The 23,770-nt window shown below is 33.7% G+C and overlaps 1 protein-coding gene across 1 annotated transcript in view; it reads right to left on the reverse strand.

The window, feature by feature from the left end:
- Nucleotides 1-23,770, reverse strand: part of LOC126494487 (dystrophin-like) — a 449,593-nt gene that overhangs the window by 164,103 nt on the left and 261,720 nt on the right. Inside the window, exons 14-16 of the mRNA XM_050131854.1 lie at nucleotides 15,690-15,777; nucleotides 8,267-8,508; nucleotides 3,705-3,885 (exon numbers count right to left, since the gene is read on the reverse strand). Of these exons, the coding sequence (XP_049987811.1) occupies nucleotides 3,705-3,885; nucleotides 8,267-8,508; nucleotides 15,690-15,777 (511 nt within the window). The remainder of the gene's footprint in view (nucleotides 1-3,704; nucleotides 3,886-8,266; nucleotides 8,509-15,689; nucleotides 15,778-23,770) is intronic.

Here is a 23,770-nt window from a genome sequence, read left to right on the forward strand (position 1 = left end):
CTCACTATCCAAGCTTGGATTCCAATTTGATCATTGTATATCAAATAGGTGTGCTGAATTATTAAATTCTCACAATGTCCCACATAAATTTACATGCTTAAAAGTGAAACTGAAACCAAATAAATTGAAAATTAGAACAAATGTATATGTTTCTCCAAAAAGGTGATAGATATGCAGACTACACTAATCTAATTAGATATTATATACAGGGCTGAGATATTAACCAGTACATTATAAATATTTACAATTGTTGTAGTCAGTTAGATAGAAGCAAATGTCAGTCCATTTCATATATGAGAATTACAAATTTTTGTATTTGCTACATTATGGAACAACCTAAAGCAATCAGTTAAAGTGAGAATGATGTATTAGTACTATTTAACTACATTTTAAAGTGGTATGCATTACCTAAAGCTAAGTTAACATCTTAACCTCTATATATTTTTAGTTCATAGTGGGCAAGTAGATAAGTAGATTGGAAGAAAAGCAACAAATAGAAATAAATCTTTTATCAAGATATATTAGAGTACAAAATAAAGTTTTCAAAAGCAAACTAGAGAAATCTTCTAATTTGGAGCTGAAAGAATTTATTATACTTTGTTCTTATTTAGTGTCATGATGTGGACTGTTCCGACCAAATGCACAACCTTGAATATGTGGCCATAGAGAGCATTTTTAGTAGCTATCATAACAACTTATTCTGCAATCTCTGGAAAACTGAATTGTCATTCACTGCAATGTTTTTGATCCTGTATCTATAACATTACTTCTTGAAAGACTCTATCTAATGTTCATTTTTATCACTTTAATGAGTCTAGTCCAATAAAATCTCATTTGGAATGGCTACTATTTCTATCTTCCTTCCTGTCTCTCTGAACCCATATTTCATTTAGTATTTTAAATATCATCAATAGTCTTATTTTTCAGAAATGGAAATTCTCTCTCTCTCTCTCTCTCTCTCTCTCTCTCTCTCTCTCGTTTTCTGAGACAGGGTTTCTCTGTGTAATAGCCCTGGCTGTCCTGGAATTAGCTCTTATAGAATAGATAATATCATATCTTTACTCCTCAAATTAATCCACAAAATAGAAACAGAGAGAACATTGCCAAAAATCATTTTATGAGGACACAGTCATCTTGATTCAGTGAATGTTAAGACATGCACATTTTCCGAAACAATAGGTACATATATGAGAAGCACTCTGATAAAAATAGTAGGATGGAAAACACACTTTCCCTCTGCCTCGTTTAGCCATTTATTAATATCCATCTACATTCCTTTGGACACCTGACCACCCACTCTTTACCATGAACCCCAAGTAGCCACACTAAGTTGGGACCTGATTTGGGAGTCCCTTCTGTGTGCTATGATTACCATTGATGAATTAAAAAAAAAAAACTGCCTTGGCCTGGTGATAGGACAGAACTTATGTAGGCAGGGAGGATGGACTGAATGCTGGGAGAAGGAAAGGTGGAGTCATGGACCACTGTGGAGGCACCACGAGAGTCAGACATGCAGGAACTTTGCTGGTAGGCCACAACCTCGTGCTGATATACAGATTAATAGAAATGAGTTAAATTAAGATGTAAGAGTTAGCCAATAAGAAGCTAGAGCTAATGGGCCAAGCAGTGGTTTAATTAATATAGTTTTTGTGTTATTATTTCGGGGTTAAGCTAGCCGGGTGGCAGGGACAAATAAACCGGCCCTCTTTCTTCCAACAGGGACCCAGGTGCCGGAAGACAAGTTTGAAAAGTTTTATAAATAATTTTTGTGTGTAAAATGATTATATGTATAAATTTGTAAGTATGTAAACATAATGAATATTAAATGTTTACATTGTAGTAACATAGGAAAACCCCAGCTATCAATATGACTATTCCATACTTCTTTAAACTGAAGATTGTAACAAACAGGCATACAAGATTTAAAATAATGTTCCAGTGAGGAAGTTAAACTATAGAATATCAATTAAAATTATTTTATTTTAAATAATGTTTGTGTATTTCATCAAAAAATTAAATACAATATGCTAAGATGTATGAAAAATTAAAAATAGCTTTTTCCATTTAGAGGTTTGACGCTCAGCAATCCACTAGAGGGCGCTAATATCATTTTAAAGTTATACCGACTGATTTTTCCCATTAGAAAAACAAACCCCTAAGCAAAAACTATTTTAAAAAGTAGACCCTATCCCATAGCAATACTGACGAATATCTTTCATATCACCATAGAACCTTCATCTGGTGATGGATGGAGATAGAGACAGAGACCCACACTGGAGCACTGGACTGAGCTCCCAAGGTCCCAATGAGGAGCAGATGGAGGGAGAACACGAGCAAGGATGTCAGGACCACGGGGGTGCACCCACCCACTGAGACAGTGGGGGCTGATCTATTGAGAGCTCACCAAGGCCAGCTGGAATGTGACTGAAAAAGCATGGGATAAAACTGGACTCTCTGATCATGGTGAACAATAAGGACTGATGAGAAGCCAAGGTCAATGGCAAGGGGTTTTGATCCTACTTCATGATCCGGCTTGGTGGGAGCCTAACCAGTATGAATGTTCACCTTCCTAGACATGGACGGAGGGGGGAGGACCTTGGACTTTCCACAGGGCAGGGAACCATGACTGCTCTTTGGATAAGAGAGGGAGGGGGAGAAGAGTGGGGGGAGGGGGAGGGAAATGGGAGGCTGGGAGGAGGCGGAAACTTTTTTTTTCTTATTCTCAATAAAAAAATATTTAAAAAAAGTAGAGGAAAAGGAAATACACACTGTAAACTTAATTCAATTTAGTCAGAAACGATATTGTAAAGCTTTAGTCATATCTAGATATTCTGGAAGTACTTTAAATGTTTTTTGTAACATTTAAAATGATGAACAATAAGAAATATGTTAAATATACTTCCACACAATTAAAATTTCACTAAAAGTAAGCAACGTCCTTAAATCCTAAGTATCCACTATAATCTTCTCTTTATGCACAGAAACATATAAATGAATGTGTGTGATAGATGAAAAACTTATTTAGTATTGTTTAAGTCTTATAAACTTGTCTCTCTAAGAAAATTTTGTCTTAAAATTAATGAATAGACACTTCAAAGAAATACTACACTAGCAGAAAAAAATTGTAAAGAGATATCTTGAAAAATTGTTATCTACTTGATACAAGTTTGTATATCTGTTCTACTTCTCTCTTCTCTTTTATCAACAAAGGGTGGTTTATGTAATTACTGTGTCCCAAAAATAAAATATAGCTCAAAGAATAATTTGTCCTTAGTTGCGATTCATTTCCCAAAAGTAGATAGTTCTCAGATGACCTGAAAGAGCATCTGAAGATGCCTGCACAAATATTTCCACCTACACAATGAGAAATCTTGCGAAATTCTACTGAAGTGCTTCTTTATTTTCAAAAGTATTCAAAACTCCTGATTCAGGAATCTGTAACCATCCAAGGAGAAGTTATAGCTGTACAAACCATTATTTACTTACTTCTTCTTACCCCAAAACATTGGAATATTACAGGAAGAAGAGATACATTTTCTTGTTGTCTAACATCGGTATTTTGTCATTTGTTAAGGGAAGGTGGTTTATTTCACTGATAGTCGTTATTCCCATTTTTGTTTGGTTTTCTTTAGTACTTCATATTTTACCCACGGATAGCCAATTTCAAAAATCTTAAGTTATCTTTAAGAAGTATTTTTACTTACCTGTCTGTAGCTCTTTCTCTCTGGCCTGCACATCAGCAAAGATGTGGTTAAAATGATTTGTAAAGGCCACAAAGTCTGCGTCCAGGAATATTGGCCCTTGTCCCTTTTCTTTCAGTGATAGGTTCTTAATTCTTAACTGCTCAATTTGAGGTTGAAGAATTGACAGCCTGTTGACTTCATCCTGAATCGTAATTCAGATTATTACTAATATGTAACTTTGCATTTACTATAGCGTCACAAAAAAAGTTGTTTATAGTCAGCGATATGAAAACAAGTTAATGTTCTCGACAAATATCTGTTAAGAAATTTCCATACTTTCTTACATGTAATCGATTTAAGAACAACATAGCTGTTTGTTCATTTTGAATCATCATGTATGATATACCTTAATATCAGACTATCATTATTTAGAACCATAAATCACACAAATGTGCATGTTTGCAATGTTTTATAAATGAACACAAATTTAAATCTCACTAAATTAAACCAAATAAAGATGTTTATCTTTAATGCTTTTCATTCCAAAACTGTCATTGTTTTAAATTGTAAGATCATTCAGTGAATAATACTTTTTTTAATTCACATGTTTAATGCTAAAAGTCCCTAGGTGGGCAAAATTGACTCTATTTTTCCATGATTAAGTAATGGATACTCAAAGTTATATATGACACTTGAATTTCGAATTTAAATTGTATTTTTTCAGCCATATTGCTTTCTATGTAAATTCCTTGGTCTCATTTCAAGTGAAGTGGCAATTAGTTTATGTTTCATAGATATATATAACTTGTACCATAAGAAATAACTCTGAAATTCTCTTTTCCGGTGCATTATCGCCATGGTTGCTTACTTATAATTCATATCTAAGCTACCTTTCAAAAAAGTACTTGGGTTTGTTTAGTACTTAATATGCAAAAACATGATCATTAAAATTAAAAATGGGATCATGAGCCAATTAAATGTAGAGGAATTTTTTTAAAAATTATAGCAATTAGGAACTAAATTTAAATCTGAGCTTACTGGAAATCATACTAAAATGACAAAATAAATTCTTGACTTAGGATGCATGTATGCTTATTTGGAGAATCCTATATTATGAGTATTGATTGAGTTAATATTTCATAAGAACAAGAATATAAATAGACAATGCTTTTTTTCTTCTACGTTCTGAAGATATAAAGTTAAGTTTGAAAAGAATGTGGCTATGTCACTAACAGTAGGACTCATTGTTACCGACAACTGAGTTGCTTTAGAAATTGAAGACTGAAGATATGCCATCTCTTTTGAAATGAACTATTCAGCTTCAAAAACTTGTTAACCAGTAGCTATTGTTTGCATCGGGGAACTTAGCGTTCTTAGTCCCCAGAGTAAATCATATTTTCTGAATGTGTTTCCCCACTAAAATTATATACATTTACAAGGGGTAGAGGAGAATGGGAGAACTATGGTTGGCATGGAATATACGAAGGAAGGATAAAAATATTAATATGCACATTTAAATAATGTGGCATCAAGTAGAATCTTCCCCACTTCAAGAAATGTAAACATATTTCTTCCAAATCTTAAAAGGCTCTTTCACCTCCAATATATTGGAGCATGAGCTAAATTTGTATTTTAATATTTAAAAATCTCCAAAGGAAATAAAAAATACATTAGATAAAAAATTGTCAAACACTAATACCAGGCCACTAATATAATCTTAGCTAATCTGGGAATGATATTATTCTTATACCACTAAATATTTTACATAAACCAATTAATAAATTCATTAGGAACCAAAAGGTCAAGCAGAAAGACAAAGAGTTGAGAGAATGGGATGAGACAGTGCAAACAGTACTGGGATCTTTATTAGTGAGTGCAGAAAAGAGATATTTTCCCTTTGAATAATTCCATAATAATAGAATAGTTTAGAAATCTGTCTGTGATATCTATCTGTGACTGAGATTAAGACTACAATTACTGTATGACTCTTAGGGCATTGATTTGCCTTTACACATCTGACTCACATTCCACTCACCTACCACGCTATGATTAGTACTCATATAATAGACCTTCTTTTACATGGCTGGTCTTTATTTATCCATGTTTCTGAGTATATTATTCTTTGATTTAACATCAAGTCATTCCAAATGCCCAGTGCAAATGCTTTTCCATTAAAGAACTGCCTGCTGGTTTCTGTCTATGTCATGCTTTATTGTTAGATGTTTTCCAACATTGTGTAAATCATTTATTCCCTTGGTAATTTTACATTATTTTATTTAATCATTCTCCTAGCAACTATGTCCTCGACACAGGTGGAAAAATATGATAAAACAAGGAAGTTCAATGAACTTCCACTCTGTTTCTTAGAACTTAGTGCTGTGGACTTAATTGTGGTACTTCAAAATATATATGCTGAAACCTTAACATTCAATGCAAGTTTATTTGGAAAAGCAGATTTGAGGAGGCACTAAAGAATAATTAAGTTATCAAGGTAGAGTCCTGATCTCATAGGGCTGGTTGCGTTACAAAATGAAGGAAATATCTCTCTCACTCTTCCATTCTGTCCATGTACATGAACTGGTAAAGAACATAGGTATTACCAGTAAGGAGACAGCCACCTACAAACACTAAGAGAGTCCTTACAGATGTTAATTTCAATCCTCCAGAACAGTGAGCAAACATTTACATTGGTTAATTGGCCTAGTCTGTGCTACTTGTTCTATCAACAAGCTAGCACATGTACACACTATCACTCTTGGTCACATTATAGTTAATCAATATCTAATTGTATATATAAGTATATTTCTTTTTTTGTTTGTTTGTTTGTTTGTTTTTGTGTCTCAAGACAGGGTTTCTCTGTGGCTTTGGAGTCTGTCCTGGTGCTAGCTCTTGTAAAACAGAATGCCCTCAAACTCGCAGATATCCACCTGCCTCTGCCTCCCAAGTGCTGGGATTAAAGGCATGTGCTACCACTGCCTGGCAATATAAGTATATTTCCTAGGTGTCTATTTCTACATTTGAATTTGGAGAATACTCTTCATATGACATCATCATTCTACATTGGCTGTTTAAGACAGGTTCTCACTATGATGTCCATGCTTTCTTCTAATAACAAAAAGTGGCCCAGGCTTTTCCATTCCTAGTGACCATACTACCATGATTGTCTTCACCATACTTTTGTTGTAAAACATACTGCATATGAACTATTCTTCAGAGAAGTGGAAAAGAAGCTGAGGACTGTAGTATCTAATTGCAAATTATATCTAAACATATAAATACTACAGGATGTGTGTTTGCCCGGTAATGCAAAGGTCTTTCTTATTTGAATTTGTTATGCAAAACTATATTTTGATTTTGTGTACTTTCTAGTAAATTTACAGAAACTGAAGCAAAAAAATATCAAGTGCTTTTTATTTTGGTTTCTGAACGTCATTATATTTCCCTAATATCAGTGGAGTTCAGTGTTTCTTTCTAGACTCAAACTGTCAGCTGTCCACATCCAGTCAGCCTTCATTTATACCATTCCTGTGAAAAGTATGCAAATTAATCTCTCTTCATACTAAATATACATCTTAGTCTATTAGTAAAGGTTTGTCCATGCTATCTTTTAACTTAGCCTCTAATCGACTTCTCATTTCCCAGGAATAGTGTGAAGCTTATAGTAAGGATTTGAAAAGGTCAGGTTCTTTTCATTATTACTAATTTTTAATTTCTACCAAATGAAGACAAGCTCTTTTAATCTCGTACTTGGACCCTTAGTGCCAGTTCCACCTTGTGTACTCATTTTCTTCTCATGACCCTGGCGAATTTGCAGATCACACCTCCTTATTCGTTGCCTCCTAATTAAGTCTAGTCAGTGGGGAGCCCTGTCCAGATTCTTCAGGCAGAGAGGATGATAAAATTGCTTGTTTATTTTTCTCACTCTATTTCTATGCGCCTTGGGCTCACTCTTAAGGCAGCCTTTATTAGAGGGTTCTGACTCTCTCCTGTGTAGTCACAATTTCTACACTGATTCTTTCTGTCTTCGAAGAGGGACAAGTTTGGCTTGATCTGGTCTTTCTTTTGGTTTTATCTATAAAGCAAGAACATTAGTAAAATACCTCTTTGTGAAGAAATACTCTGCAAAATGTCTATTCTTATATGTGCCCTTAATATTATAGATGTCTTTTTTTTACCCTGTTTTACACCGTAAGGCTTTATTGCTGAGCTGCTTCTAGCTATTTGTATTGCTTACAATTTTTTTCGTCACGTGCCCAGTTTTACGTCTGAAAGAGTTCCAGTGTGCTGGCCAATTTTTAAATTTTTTTAAGGATATGTGCTTTCTATACTTCCTGCCTCAGCCCTCTGCAAACTGACAAAAAATAATTCGCCATGTATAAATTACATACATCAATGCCAGAAGTACAATATCAATACAGTACTTATTAGGACTGATTTTCTTTGTTTATATTTTGGTATTTTTGATTCTTGGATAAACCCCCGGGAGTTGAAAATCTCATTACTAAACATTTTGCTATGGCCCTCTTGCAATTTGCCAAGAAATGCCTACTGATCATGCTCCAAAGAAAAGAGGAAAGTTTTACCTTACAAATTTTCAACTGGCTTTTAATTGCGATTGGCTCTGATGGAATGGTGGGTTGGGTTTTCAACCAGTTTTCAGCAGTAGTTGTTATCTGCTCCAAATGCTGTAGCTGATTATAAAAAGTAATGATGTTGTTCTGATACTCTAGCCAGTTAACTCTCTCAGTCAGCAATTGGCAGAATTCTGTCCACCGGTTATTCAATTGTTCTGAGGCTTGTTTGATACTTTCAGCATCAGCACCCTCTAGAAAGAAAAACAAAATATATATCCCATGAAGCCACAGTCTAAATGAGGTGATCTGAAAAGCAACATGTTTCTATTCCAAACAAATTCACTGAATTACTGAAAAAGACACAGACACATTTTATTTGTTAAAATCATACTACTCTGCCAAGCAAGATTATTCATTTGAAACATGAACCCAAACTTAGAAATTTCAAAGTCTTACATCACCCAAGATAACATAAAAATTCATTTCTCAACACCACTGACAAAATTTTTTTTCTTTTTTGCGAGCATATTTCTAAACAGAAATAATAAGAAGGAGATACAAAAAGTAATAGGTACATGGTTCCCTGTACCTAGTTTCACAAGAAAGTCATGGCTGCCTGTGGCTAAATTTTATTCTATTCCCCTGAATAGTTAAGGGGACTATCGATCATATTAAGACACGAAGGTGTAATATGATATGCTATTTACAATTATTAGTATATGATTGAGAATTATAACAACATAGTTTTGGGAGTAGCCACTACATAACTAGTAATAACAAGCTTATTTGTTACAAAGTATCAGATCATCTAAAATTTCAATTGCATAATTCCTCCTCCCTTTGAGAAAATGTATCTAATGAAATATCTAATGATAGATGAGTAGGTAAAATAGAGAGATTGAAGCTTGTCTCTGCTTCTGACAAAGATCAACTTTATAAAACCTCATAGAAACTGGAGAACATATTGATTTTACTTAATGATAATGCAAACCAGCAAGAAATAACAAAATACTTTGGTATCTATAAAAATACAATGAATATGTTTTATGAGTTATGTTGGTCATGGAACTCAGTTCTATAATGTGAAGCAAGTGGGCTAAGATGTTAAGCACTTCTCCAACAGGAATTGAGATGCAAATAAAAAGTAAAATTTTTACAAATCTATAACACTGTGAAATCTATAATATTTAGTTATATAATGAGCTTTATAGCTGATTATATCTAATTAAATATTGTAACTACCAATATATAACAAGTGATAATATAGAAAAAGGTCTATATATGCACATATATAATTAGATTTATTTAAATTTAAACTAGCTGTTCCTCAAGCATACGTAAATTGTGTTCAGTTAAGTCCTCTCATCAGGTATCAGTGGGTTGTCATATTTCTTTTCCATTCTAGGAGTATAATAGTAAGATAAATCTACTGAGCGCTGAGCTCACATGTTAATTTCTCCACATCTTACAAATCATTAACAACAAATAAAATAAATTGTGCTAATTAGAAGATATGGTAAAGAACATATAGGTAATAAGGAAACATCATCTCATATTTAGAAAATAGATGAGACAGAGTTCTTTTAATGTATTAAATAGTTTATTTTTAAAAACTTGATTACTAGAATTTTAAAAATTAATTTTACATGAAATACGATATCTACAAACATTTTAATTTGTTTTAAAGTTCATCAATGACAAATAGGTTAATTTTGGTTTAGACTTTTGTAAAACACACAGTCACCTATTTATAATAATTTAAAATTGGACTTAAGAACAATCACACTCAAAATTTAAAGCAGAAATTTCTGGTAGAGACAGGTGTTGAGCACAGAGAAGCACAGCCTTCTAGATAATTCGTCTATATACATTTTATAAGTGATTATTCTTGCTGTTCACTTCTTTATAACTCATTCTTCTAAATTAACATGTCCTATAAACATGCTGTCACTAGCACTTTATGATATAATTCTCAGTGTATAGTAGAAAGACTGTGTGAACACATACAACATCAACTCAATAGTTTGCATCTTATGAAGACAGACACTCAAAGAGCAAAATATAGGGGATTAAAAAATATACAAACAATTAAATAACATCTTGTTTGCTTGAAAATGCTTGGACATATGATAGAATATAATGTATTAGTGCATTTTCCATTTTTGAGTGATACTAGAAGATGCCTTACTATATGTCTGAGAAATAGTATGATAATTGTTACTATATTGTTTTATGAGTATGTACTTGATAGGATTGATTTCCTTTGCTCAACTGAAAAATTGAAGTTTTATGACAACCTATAATTGTAAAATTTTGCAGAGTTTAAGGATCAATCATCTGAGCATCTGTTTTTCTAATTTTTTGTTAGCTATTTAAGACTACAAACACTGACTCACCCGGCATTATTAAATATACTTAGGGAAACCATTTTGGAGAAGCACATTAGATTCTCAGAGATAATGGATCATAATCCATTCACAGCTCATATTCTAAACAACTGAAATAGTTTATGAATAAATATATTGTACCCAGAGGAAATGGATCATTACTTGAAGTGCATCCATTAATTTTATTACTTGTGTACAGTGCATAACAGACTGCTAGAATAATTGTGATTATGCATTGCCTTCCATGCAAGTACTTCAAAATTGACACCTAAAGTGAAGTATTCTTTATCAAGTACATTCATCATCAAGTATGAAGCCTGGATAAAATAGTGGGGGGAAAAAAAGGTGTTTTCAGTTTTTTTTTTTTAAGTAGAAAATAGCTGAATGAATCTTGCACTTCCTAAGAACTTCCCATTTTGTTAAGCTTAAACTGAGGATCATTCCCAGCACATTTACCATCCAATAGAGTAGCATAACATGCCATAAAGATGTTTTTGGTATTTATGATATATACAGACGCAAAGTTCTGATGGGTTCTGTGACCATTCTTTTAAGCTCTATTGTGCTGCTTTTTGGGAAAAAAATAAAACCTTTTTAAAATGTATACTGCTTACTAGTTCTAGTGAGCAAAATATACAAAATGTTCTAACATATGCCATTTCTTTTTTTCTGTTTCTAATGCCATAAATGTGGAGAAAATGTATTTCTATGCATATTTGTTTCTGTCAACAATTGCCCTCAAGAACAGTAGCTCTTATGGTCTCCTTTCAAATAGAGAAATATACACACAAGCACAGGGGCTCTCCCTCTTAAAGTGGAAAGGAAATCCACAAAAATGCAGCCGTCAATTTACAGAATGTGAACTCCATGCAGAGCATCAGCTTTAATGTCATGTAGAAAGAAGGGAAACACAAATGAAATTGCCCAGAATTGAAGTAGGAATAAGAGGAAATGTGTGCTTTTGTAGGAAGCTCTTATTTCAGAAGTGAGGCAGCCTAGCAATCACAAGTGAATTGATAATTTATCAACAAGATAAGTCATACAAACTATAATCCCTGCCAACTTGATCATCACATGAAAACGTGCTGTATACATGTAAATAAATTTATGAATATAAAAATATTTAAGCTATAAAACTAAATGTAAAAATGTTTTAGTGACTTGGATAACACATTGTTTAAGCCTTATTAATTTTTTAGTTTAATGCTATTCTGTGAATATTAGGTATCACCTTAAATACTATACTCTCATATCTGATACTCAAGGCATGAAATTTTTCAAATGTTCTCTTAGTATAATATACTAATTACTACTTTTAGCTATATGTTTATTGAATGTGATTGTCTCCAGACTGTAAATTAATACAAGAAAACTACATCTCGAAACTGAAAGTGAAGTGCCATTTAATGTAGTGAATATTGATAATGCTATTATACAATTATACTAAGTTCCTCTGGAAATTTAGGAAGAAGCATCCCATAATTTAATAATTGGGACATGGATAATACTTCTATGTGTATTTTCATGAATGTTTTAACACAACTATCTTTGATTTTTGATGTTTAAAATGTTCTTAAGGTAAAATAATATATCTGGACCAGTCTGTGTCTTTATATTTTATGTGTATGTATTTATATACATATGAGAATAATATTTAAAAACAATCAAGAATTATTTCTAGCACTAAATAGATTAAAGCAAACTGTACAATGTTCTGGAATAAAAATGTGTATGAGACATAAAATTATGGTTCAATCTTTTCTCAAATTTCTGTAATTTCATTAATAAACAGAAGTAATTGTCTTAAAAAGTTAAAGAACTTTGCAAAGTAAAACTATAAGAATCCAATGTTGATTAAGCAAAATAAGTTATCAGGTTAAAGGCTTAATTATTTCAAAATTAAATGATTTCCTCCCAATTTCTATTTTGACAAATAACAAAATGAAGTCTTACTTAAAGAAGTTTATGCTAAATAGTTTTTATGAAAAACAATGAAAGAATTTAGATACTATCTACTTCAGTAGAGCTAAGGAAACAAAGACTTGGCACCTAGGTTGAGTGTAAAATTATTGCCACTAAGGTTATAGCAAGCTACCACTTTTGAGAATAATCATATAGTTCTAAATCAATATGTTGAAGATATACTTCACAAAACTTTGTTTCTGAGCAAAAGTTCCTAATAAGAAGAGATACCTTTATCCAGTACCATGTCAAGATAATCCTTATTTAATCAATTGGTGTTGACAAAGTAAGGTAATTTTTATATTACTTCAAACAATATTTTAAAGTTGCTGGATTTGTGTTTGGGGGAAGTCTTGACAGTGGGGATGTCTCTAATTCTTTTGCTTGATCCTTTTTTTCCTGTGGGGTTACCTCACCCAGCCTTGATATAAGGGATTATTATGGATCTTATTGTATTATGTGCTGTGTTTGGTTGATTTTCCTTAGAGGCCTGCTTTTTTTTCTTTGAGAGGGGACAGGAGGTATACCTAGAGCTCAGGAGATAGGGAGTTCTGGGGAAGTGATGGCATAGGAATATGTGGTCAGAATATATTGCATGAGAGAAGAATAAAATATGCAGAAAATATTTAAAAGCATAATTCTAGTAAAAGAGCCTTTAGGGTAAACATTTTGTTTCATAAATAAACTTATAGTGCTTACATAAGAATTTATATTTTAAAAATGGACATAAATTTCTTTAAAATACTTCAAAATTCTAAGAAAATTTCCAGAAACATGATTTTATAGAGAACATCATCTTTATTGGCTATCTCTTATTTTAATTTTTGATCATGGAATATCACTTATATTCCGGTCAATAGAGCTCGTATAATCATAAAGAAATCTCTAGGAGTGATTTGACTTTACCTTGAGAGCAATATTTACAAGTAAAATTAACACCCATTTCCATGAGGTCCTAAATGAATTATAATGGTTCAGCTCTCGTTTCCCTTCTTAGAAATAATATGGTACGAGACTTATGTTATCTATTATAGTGGTCAATAAGGCAAGTATATGAGGAAGATGTGTCTTGACTTAATTAAGAGTGTCACTGAAAGAATTGTTGAAAATCTTGGATTACACAAAGATTAATTTAATTTTCAGTTTTATGAACCATACCTCATGGCTCTTTGGTAATGAGCATCTAAAAGTTTTACAGATGACTCTTTCTAAATTACAGTTGGACAAGAATGCAGGTTGTTATTGTATTTCTGACTTATTTTATAATTTGCATAAACTGAGAAAATAATTATTATATGATTTTTTAAGACAAGAGAGAATAAATACATCCAAACATTTTCATCAATTGCATAGTAATTATGGAAATAGTTTTGCTTAATAGGTTGCCAGAACTATGAGCACTATAAGTGCTTATTGCCATTATGGTCCTAGCTAGAGCTTAATCTTAGTAAAGTTAACCCTATCCCTATCTTCACTAGCAGGCAAAAGTATAGCTTGAAATTTGATGAAAGCAAAGAAGAATATTTCAAACCATACTCCCAAAAGTCCATTGATCTTTGCTGTCTATCCAAGGTATTAATTTCATTCAGAGGCAATATTTTCTAAGCAAAATAATCAATATTATTTCTCAAGTACTGTCAAATGTGCTGTTAAATGGAATTCAATCACTTAATTTGTATTTATTAAGGACCATCTATATGACCCAATTTTTCCATATGCCTCTAGAAATTCCAATGTTAACAAGTATTTAGATAATTGATTTTAGTATTTTTCATTACCTTTTCATCTCTCTCTAGCTTCACTTAATAAAAATGAAATATATTTCCATGCATTTCTGAATATTAAATGACTTTTAAATAATTTAGTACATGTGTATATAAAATGATTTGTGGTCTGTTTGACAATTTATTATAAAAATTAAAGAATTTAAATTTTAAATTATAGATTTTACATCACTATATTTAAATAGAAAGGTAATAATGTAGTTCCTAGGAAATTATAGAATGATTATAAGACTATTTTGGATCATGTAATTTTATTTGACTGAATATACTATTAAAACCATCATTTAAATTACCAAGCAACATGTAGAAACATATAATAATTGATTTTCTCAATTCTCAACTGGCATGTCTTCCTGTTTTTATTTTTCAGCTAACACAGTTATGAGACTCATTAAAAGAATAAAATGACTTGATTTCCTATGAAGATAATTGAATTTATTAATGCCGACAAGGCACTTAAGACTAAAAATAATTCATATACAGAAGTTATGACACAAAATTTAGGCAGTTTCTCAAAATGCTGACATATACAAAAACTTGTTTTTTGTTGTTGTTTATAATACACCCTTGCAAAAGTAAAAATAATCTGGTCCAGAAATTGCATTGGTTTTTGATTTGTATAGTTACTTTAATTTATACATAAATACAAGTCTAGAAAACAAAATTTGGAAGAAAAGTTGCCTCACATGACTTCACAATACTCTGTAGAGATAGATTTTCAGGTACTCTTGGCAAAGAGTAATTGCAATTTCTAAAAATAGGATAAAAATATGATGCAACCTTTGTGCTTTTGCCTCACTTAAGAGAAAGGTGAAAGTAAGCTTTAATTCCAAAGACAAACATTCTTATAAGACAAAGTACTATAGAAAACATGAGAATATTAGTAGTGTTATACTTAATCCTTTCAACAAATTTGAGGTAATTTATAAAATTATTTTTTTTAAATTATAATTTACTTGATATTTTTTCAGTGGCTTCCACAAATAATTATTTCAGTAAAGCTCTGTCTTCTTAAACTTATTTTTAATAGATATTATCAGTGTTTGCTGAAAATTAAACTCTCCCTAATAGACTTATTAAATATTCTACTATAACTCATTTTCGACCAATTGACTCAAATTGAATTTCCCCCAATAATTTGCTTAGCATAAAAGAAAAATAATAACAAAAATACGAACTTCCTTTAATGTAAATTTGTATCCAAGAAGGGCTTGTCTGATACAATTCAGCTGATAAATACGAACCTATGTGTTTATCAAATCCCTAAGAAGATTATTTAAATCAAGTTCATGTAATTACCAGTCACCATCTGTTCCACCAGGGCCTGAGCTGATCTGCTGGCATCTTGCAGCTTTCTGAACTTCTCGGCTTTCTCTCGTGCTATGGCCTGCAGCATGATAGCAAAGGTGAGCATTTCAGTAGAAGCATTTTGAGTCTACACAGTAATTATAACCGAAACCCGATTTTTCAAGCCTTATGATACGATACTTCATTTTATCAGCTCTTTGTATAAATCGTAAAGCTATTTTTTATCAGCAATATTCAATATTTAAATCCTTCCATGCTCAAGACAATCAGGGTTCATATTCAAATAACTCTCTGAGATATTTGTTCACTATTTGCAACCAGAATTAACCTTTGAACAATAAATATAAAATCTTACCAATTACCCTAACCAGCATTGATCAATTAGCTTGTTTACTAATAGCTATGTAGAAATGAAAACCTGAACCACAAGGAATTAAAGCTAAGCACTACTGTTTGAAAAGTATGTTAGTTGAGACAGCAAGATGACTCAGCAGGTGAAACAGATCCCTGCCATCCTAATAGCCTGAGTTCGATTCATTGGGACCTAGGTGGTAGAATTTCCACAAGTTACTTCCTGCAAAGTCTTTCTCTGACTGTCATACATGCTCAGTAGTACACTCATACCTATACAGAGACACATGCATAAATTCTAAATTCTCAATCATATTTTTCAAGTCAAATAGTTCAATATACAATGTATTATTAATATTTATGAAAAGAAAACTAAAATCCTTGGCATTATTTGAAGTACCGACAGCCTAGAAGAAAAATATGAACTTTATATTATGCGGCAAAAGACAACAAAGAAGAATCTTGCTTTATATCCTCAGTGCAAAGCCCTGAACATGAAAAGACACGTTTTAATATCTTTGATTTCACTAGAAAATTTCCCAACAAATCAATTGTATTGTTTTGTGATTCTGTGTTCCCAGAATCCCATTCCAATTAACAGGAAAAGCTCAAGGATGCCTTTAAATTTCGCTTCATAAAGAGAGAATTGGACAAACACGAAAGGTTCTGACTTGTCAACTGACCTGAGAAATGCAAGAAAATAAAACAGTGATACTAGCATCCCCACAAGCTTAAGATCAAAGGCAAAGTTCTAGTGTTCACCTCTCCTCAAATGTTCAATTCTGATGTGAGAAATTTCCTGTGCATAGCGGGCTTATTGGCACATGAGTCATAACAATTCAGTATATTCTTCACTAAAAAGGAAATATTATTCATAATGAATTCTTAGTATATTCAGAAGGAAAAATGGACACATTCTGATTAATTATATAATATAAACTATCAAGAGAAACAAGGGATTTATTAGTCTTGAATTTATTTAAAAATTTTACTTTTCACTTTAACAACCACAGTTTCCCCTCCCTCTTCTTCTCCTATCCCCTCAAGTCCTCTCTTTCTTTTCTCCATTTATTCCCCAGAGGGAGACTTCCTTAGGGATAATAGGAATAATGTCTGGTATAACAACTTGACGAAAGATCAAACCCCTCCCTCCTGTATCAAGGCTGAGTAAGGTATGCCATGATAGGGTTTAGGCTCCAAAAAGCCAGTTTATGCACCTTGGATAGGACCTGGTGCCACTGCCTGCCCATCACAACAGATCAAACTACATAAATGTCACATACAGTCAGAGGGCCTAGCTCAGTCCCATGCAGTTCATAGTCTGTCCCTATCCATCAGTTCATATCCATCAGTTCATAGTCTGTGAGCTCCCACTAGTTGGGGTCAGCTGTCTCTGTGGTTTTCCCTATCATGATCGTGACCCCCCCCCCTTGTTCATATGATTCCTCCTCCCTCTCTTCAGCTGAACTCCAGAAGCTCAGCCCAGGGCTTGGCTGTGGGTCACTGCATCTGCTTCCATCAGTTACTGGATGTAGGTTCTATGATGACAATTAGGGTAGCCACTAATCTGAATAGTGGGAAAGCCCTTTCAGACACCCACTCTACTTTTGCTAGGAGACTTAGCTTAGGTCATCCTTGTGAATTCCTGAGAATTTCTCTAACATCAAGTTTTTCCCTAACCTCATAATGGCTCCCTCTATCAAGATAACTTTTTCGAGTGAAAGATTTACAGAAGAGAAAGGTAAAAGCCCAGAGGCAAAAGGCAGATGGGATAAATTAAGAAAAGCTAGCTAGAAACAAGTCAACCTAAGGCGAGGCATTCATAAGTAATAATAAGCCTATTTGTATGCTTTATTTGGGAACTGGGTGGTGTCCCCCCAAAAGCCAAAAGAGTGAAACATGTACAACACCGGAGATTAAACCAAGGACCTCACACCTGCTCTGTCACTAAGCCACACCCCCACTATGCCACCTCCTTTTCAACTGTAAAACCACCACCACCAAAGACATGAGCCAGGATTTCTTGTGCCATACAAAAATAGACACTCCCATGGTGCCTCAGAATACTTGTATGGCCTCCATCACTTTGACACCTTCAGGAAGAATTCAGATAGAAAACATGGTGTGCTTACTTCTGGGCTAATACCCTGGAGTCAACTGGAGATAACACCTTACAAGTCGCTGTCGAGATGCAGAGGTCAGGCTAGACAGGGCACATGAGGTGCTCACCACCCTGTCTCCAGGCTTTCCTGGGTTCCAAGACGACCACAGATGACAGAAGCCAACAGCTCTTCGTATGAATACACATCAGAGCCATCTGAAGAGTCTGAGCTCAGAGTTGGTCCCGTCCCAGGCTTCCTGAGTCTGGGGTGAGACTAAAGAATTTACATCTCACCGTGCACCATCTCATGGTGGCACATGCCTTTAGTCTCAGCACTCGAGATGCAGAGGCAGGCGGATCTCTGTGAGTTCGAGGCCAGCCTGGTCTACAGGGAGAGTTCCTCACTCGAACTCCATGGCTGGCTGGGTGGCTGGCCCCTGACATCCTCCTTTCCTTTGTCTCTTGCTCCTCCTCTGTCTCATTTCTCCTCCTATTTAACCTCTCTGCCTGCCAGCACCACCTGTCCCTGCTCCTGCGTCACTATCGGTCATTCAGCTCTTTATTAGGCCATCGGGTGTTTTAGGCAGGCAAAGAATCACAGCTTCACAGAGTTAAACAAATGCAGCGTAAACAAAAGTCACACACCTTAAAACAATATTCCCCAACACTCTGGTACCACAAAAACAAATGTGTTGGCGATGGAAGTTTACCAAAGGAAAAGAAAAGATCTCACGATGTATTTTCAGTGCTGTCACGTGCTTGATGCAAGCTTTGGGAAACGGTAGGATCAGTAGCTACAAAATGGCGTAGAACAGCATTCAAAATCCCACTGACCATAAGTAGGTTAAACGAAGGCCTGAGGGAGCCTGCTGGAATATGTCTGCTGCAGAGGAAATGGAGAAGATGCTTCCGGTATGTAGCCAAAAAAGAACTCGACAGAGTAAACCCAGAGACCGTATATTTTTAAATTAGACTCTAATCTCTTGTGAAGTGGCACTTCTATTTTTATTACTAGTTATGTAAAATAACCTCTGTCTCCACATGAGGATTCTGTCACTAACGAAAATTAACCCAGAACACTGAATTTACATCAACACGTAAGTAGATGGTTTTAATACAAGGGTATTAATAAGTTTATTGTAAATTATTAACCCATGCCAATGCATTCTTTTGTAGACATGAACTGTAAAGTAAGCTCAACACATTAGCTCATAATTTTTACTGACTTTCTGTCATCTAAATAAAGATGAAAGGACATGAGCCTGCATGTCAGAAGGGCATGAGTGACTGGCTCTCTAGGAACCCAAGCTGTCACTGCAAATGCTTTGAGAATAGGGAGGGAGAAGGGGTTCCTTAATATAAAGTTTTTGATATATTTAAAATAAAAAGTTATTTCCCACAAAAAAGATAACTTTTTCATTATGCTCCCCTTCTGTACCTCCCCTAGCTCAGTATTCTTTATCCCTAATGTTCCAAAACCCCATCCCTACCTTTTCCCCTGCTCCCAATTAGTCTAGAGAATCCTTCCTGGTGTCCTCCATGTGGGTCCCTCTTACAGTCACCTTTTTAACCTAGCTTCATCTGGAATGTGGATTGTAGCTTGGCTTTCCTTGGCTTTATATCTAACATCCACTTACGAAAGATCACATACTATGTTTGTCTTTCTGGGACTGGATTACGTCATTTAGATGATTTTTTCTATTTCCATCATTTTGCCTGCAAATTTCAACATGTCATTGTTTTATGTCACTGAGTAGTAAGTACTCTATTGTGTAAATGTAACATATTTTCTTTATTCATTCTTTGGATGAGGGGCATCATGGTTGTTTCCAGGTTCTGGCTATTACAAATAATGCTGCTATGAATATAGTTGAGCAAATATTCCTGTGGTATGATCGTACATCCTTTGGATATATGCCTAAGAGTGGTATTGCTGAGTCTTGAGGTAGATTGAACCCCAATTTTCTGAGAAACTGCCATTCTGATTTCCAAAGTAACTGTACAAGTTTGCACTCCCACCAGCAATGGAAGAGTGTTCTTTTTATTCCATATCCTATTCAGCATAAGCTGTCATCAGTGTTTTTGATTTTAGCCATTCTGATTGGTATTAGATGGTATCTCAGAGTTGTTTTGATTTGCATTTCTCTGTTGGCTAAGGATGCTGAGCAATTTCTTAAAGGTCTTTTGACCATTTGAGTTTCTTCTGTTAATAATTGGGTTTTTGATCCTACTGCACTTACTGGCTTTGTGGGAGCCTAGGCAGTTTGGATGCTCACCTTACTAGACCTGGATGGAGGTAGGTGGTCCTTGGACTTCCCACAGGCCAGGGAACCCTGATTGCTCTTTGGGCTGACGAGGGAGGGGGACTTGATTGGGGGAGGGGGAAGGAAATGGGCAGCGGCGGTGGGGAAGAGATAGAAATCTTTAATAAATAAATAAAAAAAAGCTGGGCGGTATTGGCACACGCCTTTAATCCCAGCACTCAGGAGGCAGAGGCAGGCGGATCTCTGTGAGTTCGAGACCAGCCTGGTCTACAGAGCTAGTTCCAGGACAGGCTCCAAAGCAACAGAGAAACCCTTTCTCGAAAAACCAAATAAATAAATAAATAAATGAATGAATGAATTCTATGTTTAGATCTGTCTGTACCTCACTTTTAATTAGATCATTTGGTATTTTGGTGTCTAGATTCTTGAATTCTTTATATATATTAAAGATAATCCCTCTGTCAGTTTTGGGGTTGGTTAAGATCTTTTCCCATTCTGTAGGCTGCCATTTTGCCTTATTGACAAATGTATATCTTTCCTGCTGAAATATAAACTATATGTTTCCATGTAGCGTCATCTGTTTACTTACAAAAGATAATACCCATCTCTGTAATATAACTGGACATATATTTATTCTATAATAAAAGGTATCATGCAGAAATTTTTTTTCAGAATTTTCACAGTTTTTTTTTTACTTTCTTCTATTAAGCCCTGATGTGATAAGTACATGTTTTGCGTCCTACTGTTTATGAAAACCTATCTACCCTCATTATTAAGTTTCTCTAAATGTTTTTCTCTGGAAAACAAGTTCTGCTTTTCTGTATGCTACTTATTTATATTTTTGATTTGTGTGTGTACTTATATATAATTATTCAAATTAAAATTACTTTTATATTATAATGTAGTTTTGAATTATTTCACACACAGAATAGCAAATGTTTTGTTTAATATTGTCCTCCATTTAAAATAGATTCTAAAAATAGATATTATTTCATGTCAAAAATGTAGGAATCCAAGAGGCACAGGAAAGTTATTCCATCAATAATGTAAAATAAAATATAGGCTCAAAAAAGGTCTTAAGAAATCACAGGGAAATTATAAATTCTAAAATTTATAACTAAGTGTGCAAAATAAAAGGCAATTTCATATTATGAAATTAAGAATATATTATAAGAATAAAATATAAAAATTACACATAAAACGAAGTTTATGGATAAATAAGTAACTTAAAACTCATGACATTTATTTCTCCTTCTTTACTGGCATGTCTTAAAAGCTTTCTCCTTTCAATGCATTTTCTGTAATAAAATGAAAGTAAGTTCAAGATTCCCCATGGCCCTATCTTATCTTTAGAAGCAATTAATTTTCTATTCACTTAGCATTCCATAATAAAGTTTTGTACTTTGACAAAGAACTAATTTATCCACTCACATGTTTATTCAGAAGTTGTAGCATCCTTCATATCTGTAAAAGAGCTTCTATTTAAGTCACCTGTGTGGCTTTAAAAATAATTTCTCTGTATAGATAAGTATTTATTGGGTTAAGTACCAATTTCGTTCTTAGCTTAATTAAACCAAATTAAATACAATAAACAAACCAGCATAGATCAAACAAACACAGAAGTAAGTTCCACATCCTAATTTCTATATACCAACAATTAAATTTATATGAAAATGGCCCTAAATCATTTGGACAATTAAAATGGGAACATATCCTGCTAGGGATCATGACAATACCTGGGAAATGCTGACCTTATCAAATTTTTTCATTGGAATAGATCAGCACACTATGTTAGAATGCTTTTTTGTTTTTCAAAAGAGACATTGCAAGTAACATGCAAAATGAGCATCTGAAAACGGTTTTTAAGGTGCTTATTATTAAACTGGAACTAAAGATAGATATTGAACAATTAATTAATTGATTGATTTTTGTTTTAATTGATGGCATAAGGCACTAAGAGTAATGAATATTTGGTTTTCTTACTTTTTAAAATGTCATTAAGAAAGTGGAATGTCTAAATCTATGATTTTTTTTTCTAAAAATACTTGGCTAGATTTGCTAAGTTGAGAGGTGCCTGATTGCTTAGGGTAGCTTGTAGGTACCTGCACTAAAAAGTGATTAGATTCAGTGGCCTTCTCTAATGTTGGAATTTTTAGAAACCATGGAATGGTGATGCAAAAAAAAAAAAATCATAGACTAGCAGGAAGTCCTAGCATAGCATCATCTAAGAAATCAAAGGCCTAACTGAAGAGCCAAGATAGGTACTGATGCTGCTTTTGTTTTCCAAATTAATATAAATGGAAACATATCAGGATCATATTTAAATCATAGCAAGTCTGGTTTAACAGAGGTGACATGAAAATTTCAAAAGTAATGTAATATTAATAACATGATGGACCAGTTACAGAGTGTCACTTTTCGCAAATTAATGCAAAGATCATTGTTCAGTATATTTCTCAATGTCATACAGGGTTATAGAAATTCTACAGTTTAAATATCTATTAAGAGACCAGAAACAAACATCTAGACAGCCTAATTTTCTGTTTAGTTTCAGAAAGAGAGTAAAGGTAGAATAAGGAGGTAATCAGGTATATTTAAAGTTTCCAAGAGGAGATTCTGCAAAAATGTGTCTAATACCTTATTTATATTTTAAATTAAGTCCTAAGAGTATACACAAAATAAAAAAGTATACCTAATGAGGAACACTACATGTCATCCCATTGACTGGACATACTATACAATCAGATTAAACCTACCAAGTTAGATTTATTGCTCTGGACTTTTAGGAAAAAGATATGAGATGAAGATATATATCTGAGAATACTTACAGCTTATATGTTATTTAGGATTTATTTTATCTTATGTGTTTTGTGCTGGTGTATGTTTGTGAACCCACTGAATGCCAGGTTTCCATGAAAATCAGAAGGTATCAGGTCCCACAGAATTAGAAGTGCAGATAGCTTTGAATGATCGTGTGAATATTGGGAACTGTAACAGTTCCTCTACAAGAGCAAGGGGTGTTCTTAAACACTGGGCTAACTAGCCTCTTAAATGCTATTTTAATGAGAATGAATATAGAAACTTCTAAGGACAACATTGAATAAATGGGACCTACTAAAGCTGAGAAGCTTCTGTAAAGCAAAGGACACTGTCACTAAGACAAAAAGGCAACCTATTGACTGGGAGATCTTCACCAACCCCGTAACAGACAAAGGTCTGATCTCCAAAATATATAGAGAACTCAAGAAACTAGACTCTAAAATGCTAATTAACCCAATTAAAAAATGGGGCACTGAACTGAACAGAGAATTCTCAAAAGAAGAAGTTCAAATGGCCAAAAGACACCTAAGGTCATG

This window comes from Alexandromys fortis, unplaced genomic scaffold (genome assembly GCF_014885135.2).
Source record: "Alexandromys fortis isolate MF-2015 unplaced genomic scaffold, M_Fortis_MF-2015_v1.1 scaffold_384, whole genome shotgun sequence".
Taxonomy (NCBI): Eukaryota; Metazoa; Chordata; class Mammalia; order Rodentia; family Cricetidae; genus Alexandromys; species Alexandromys fortis.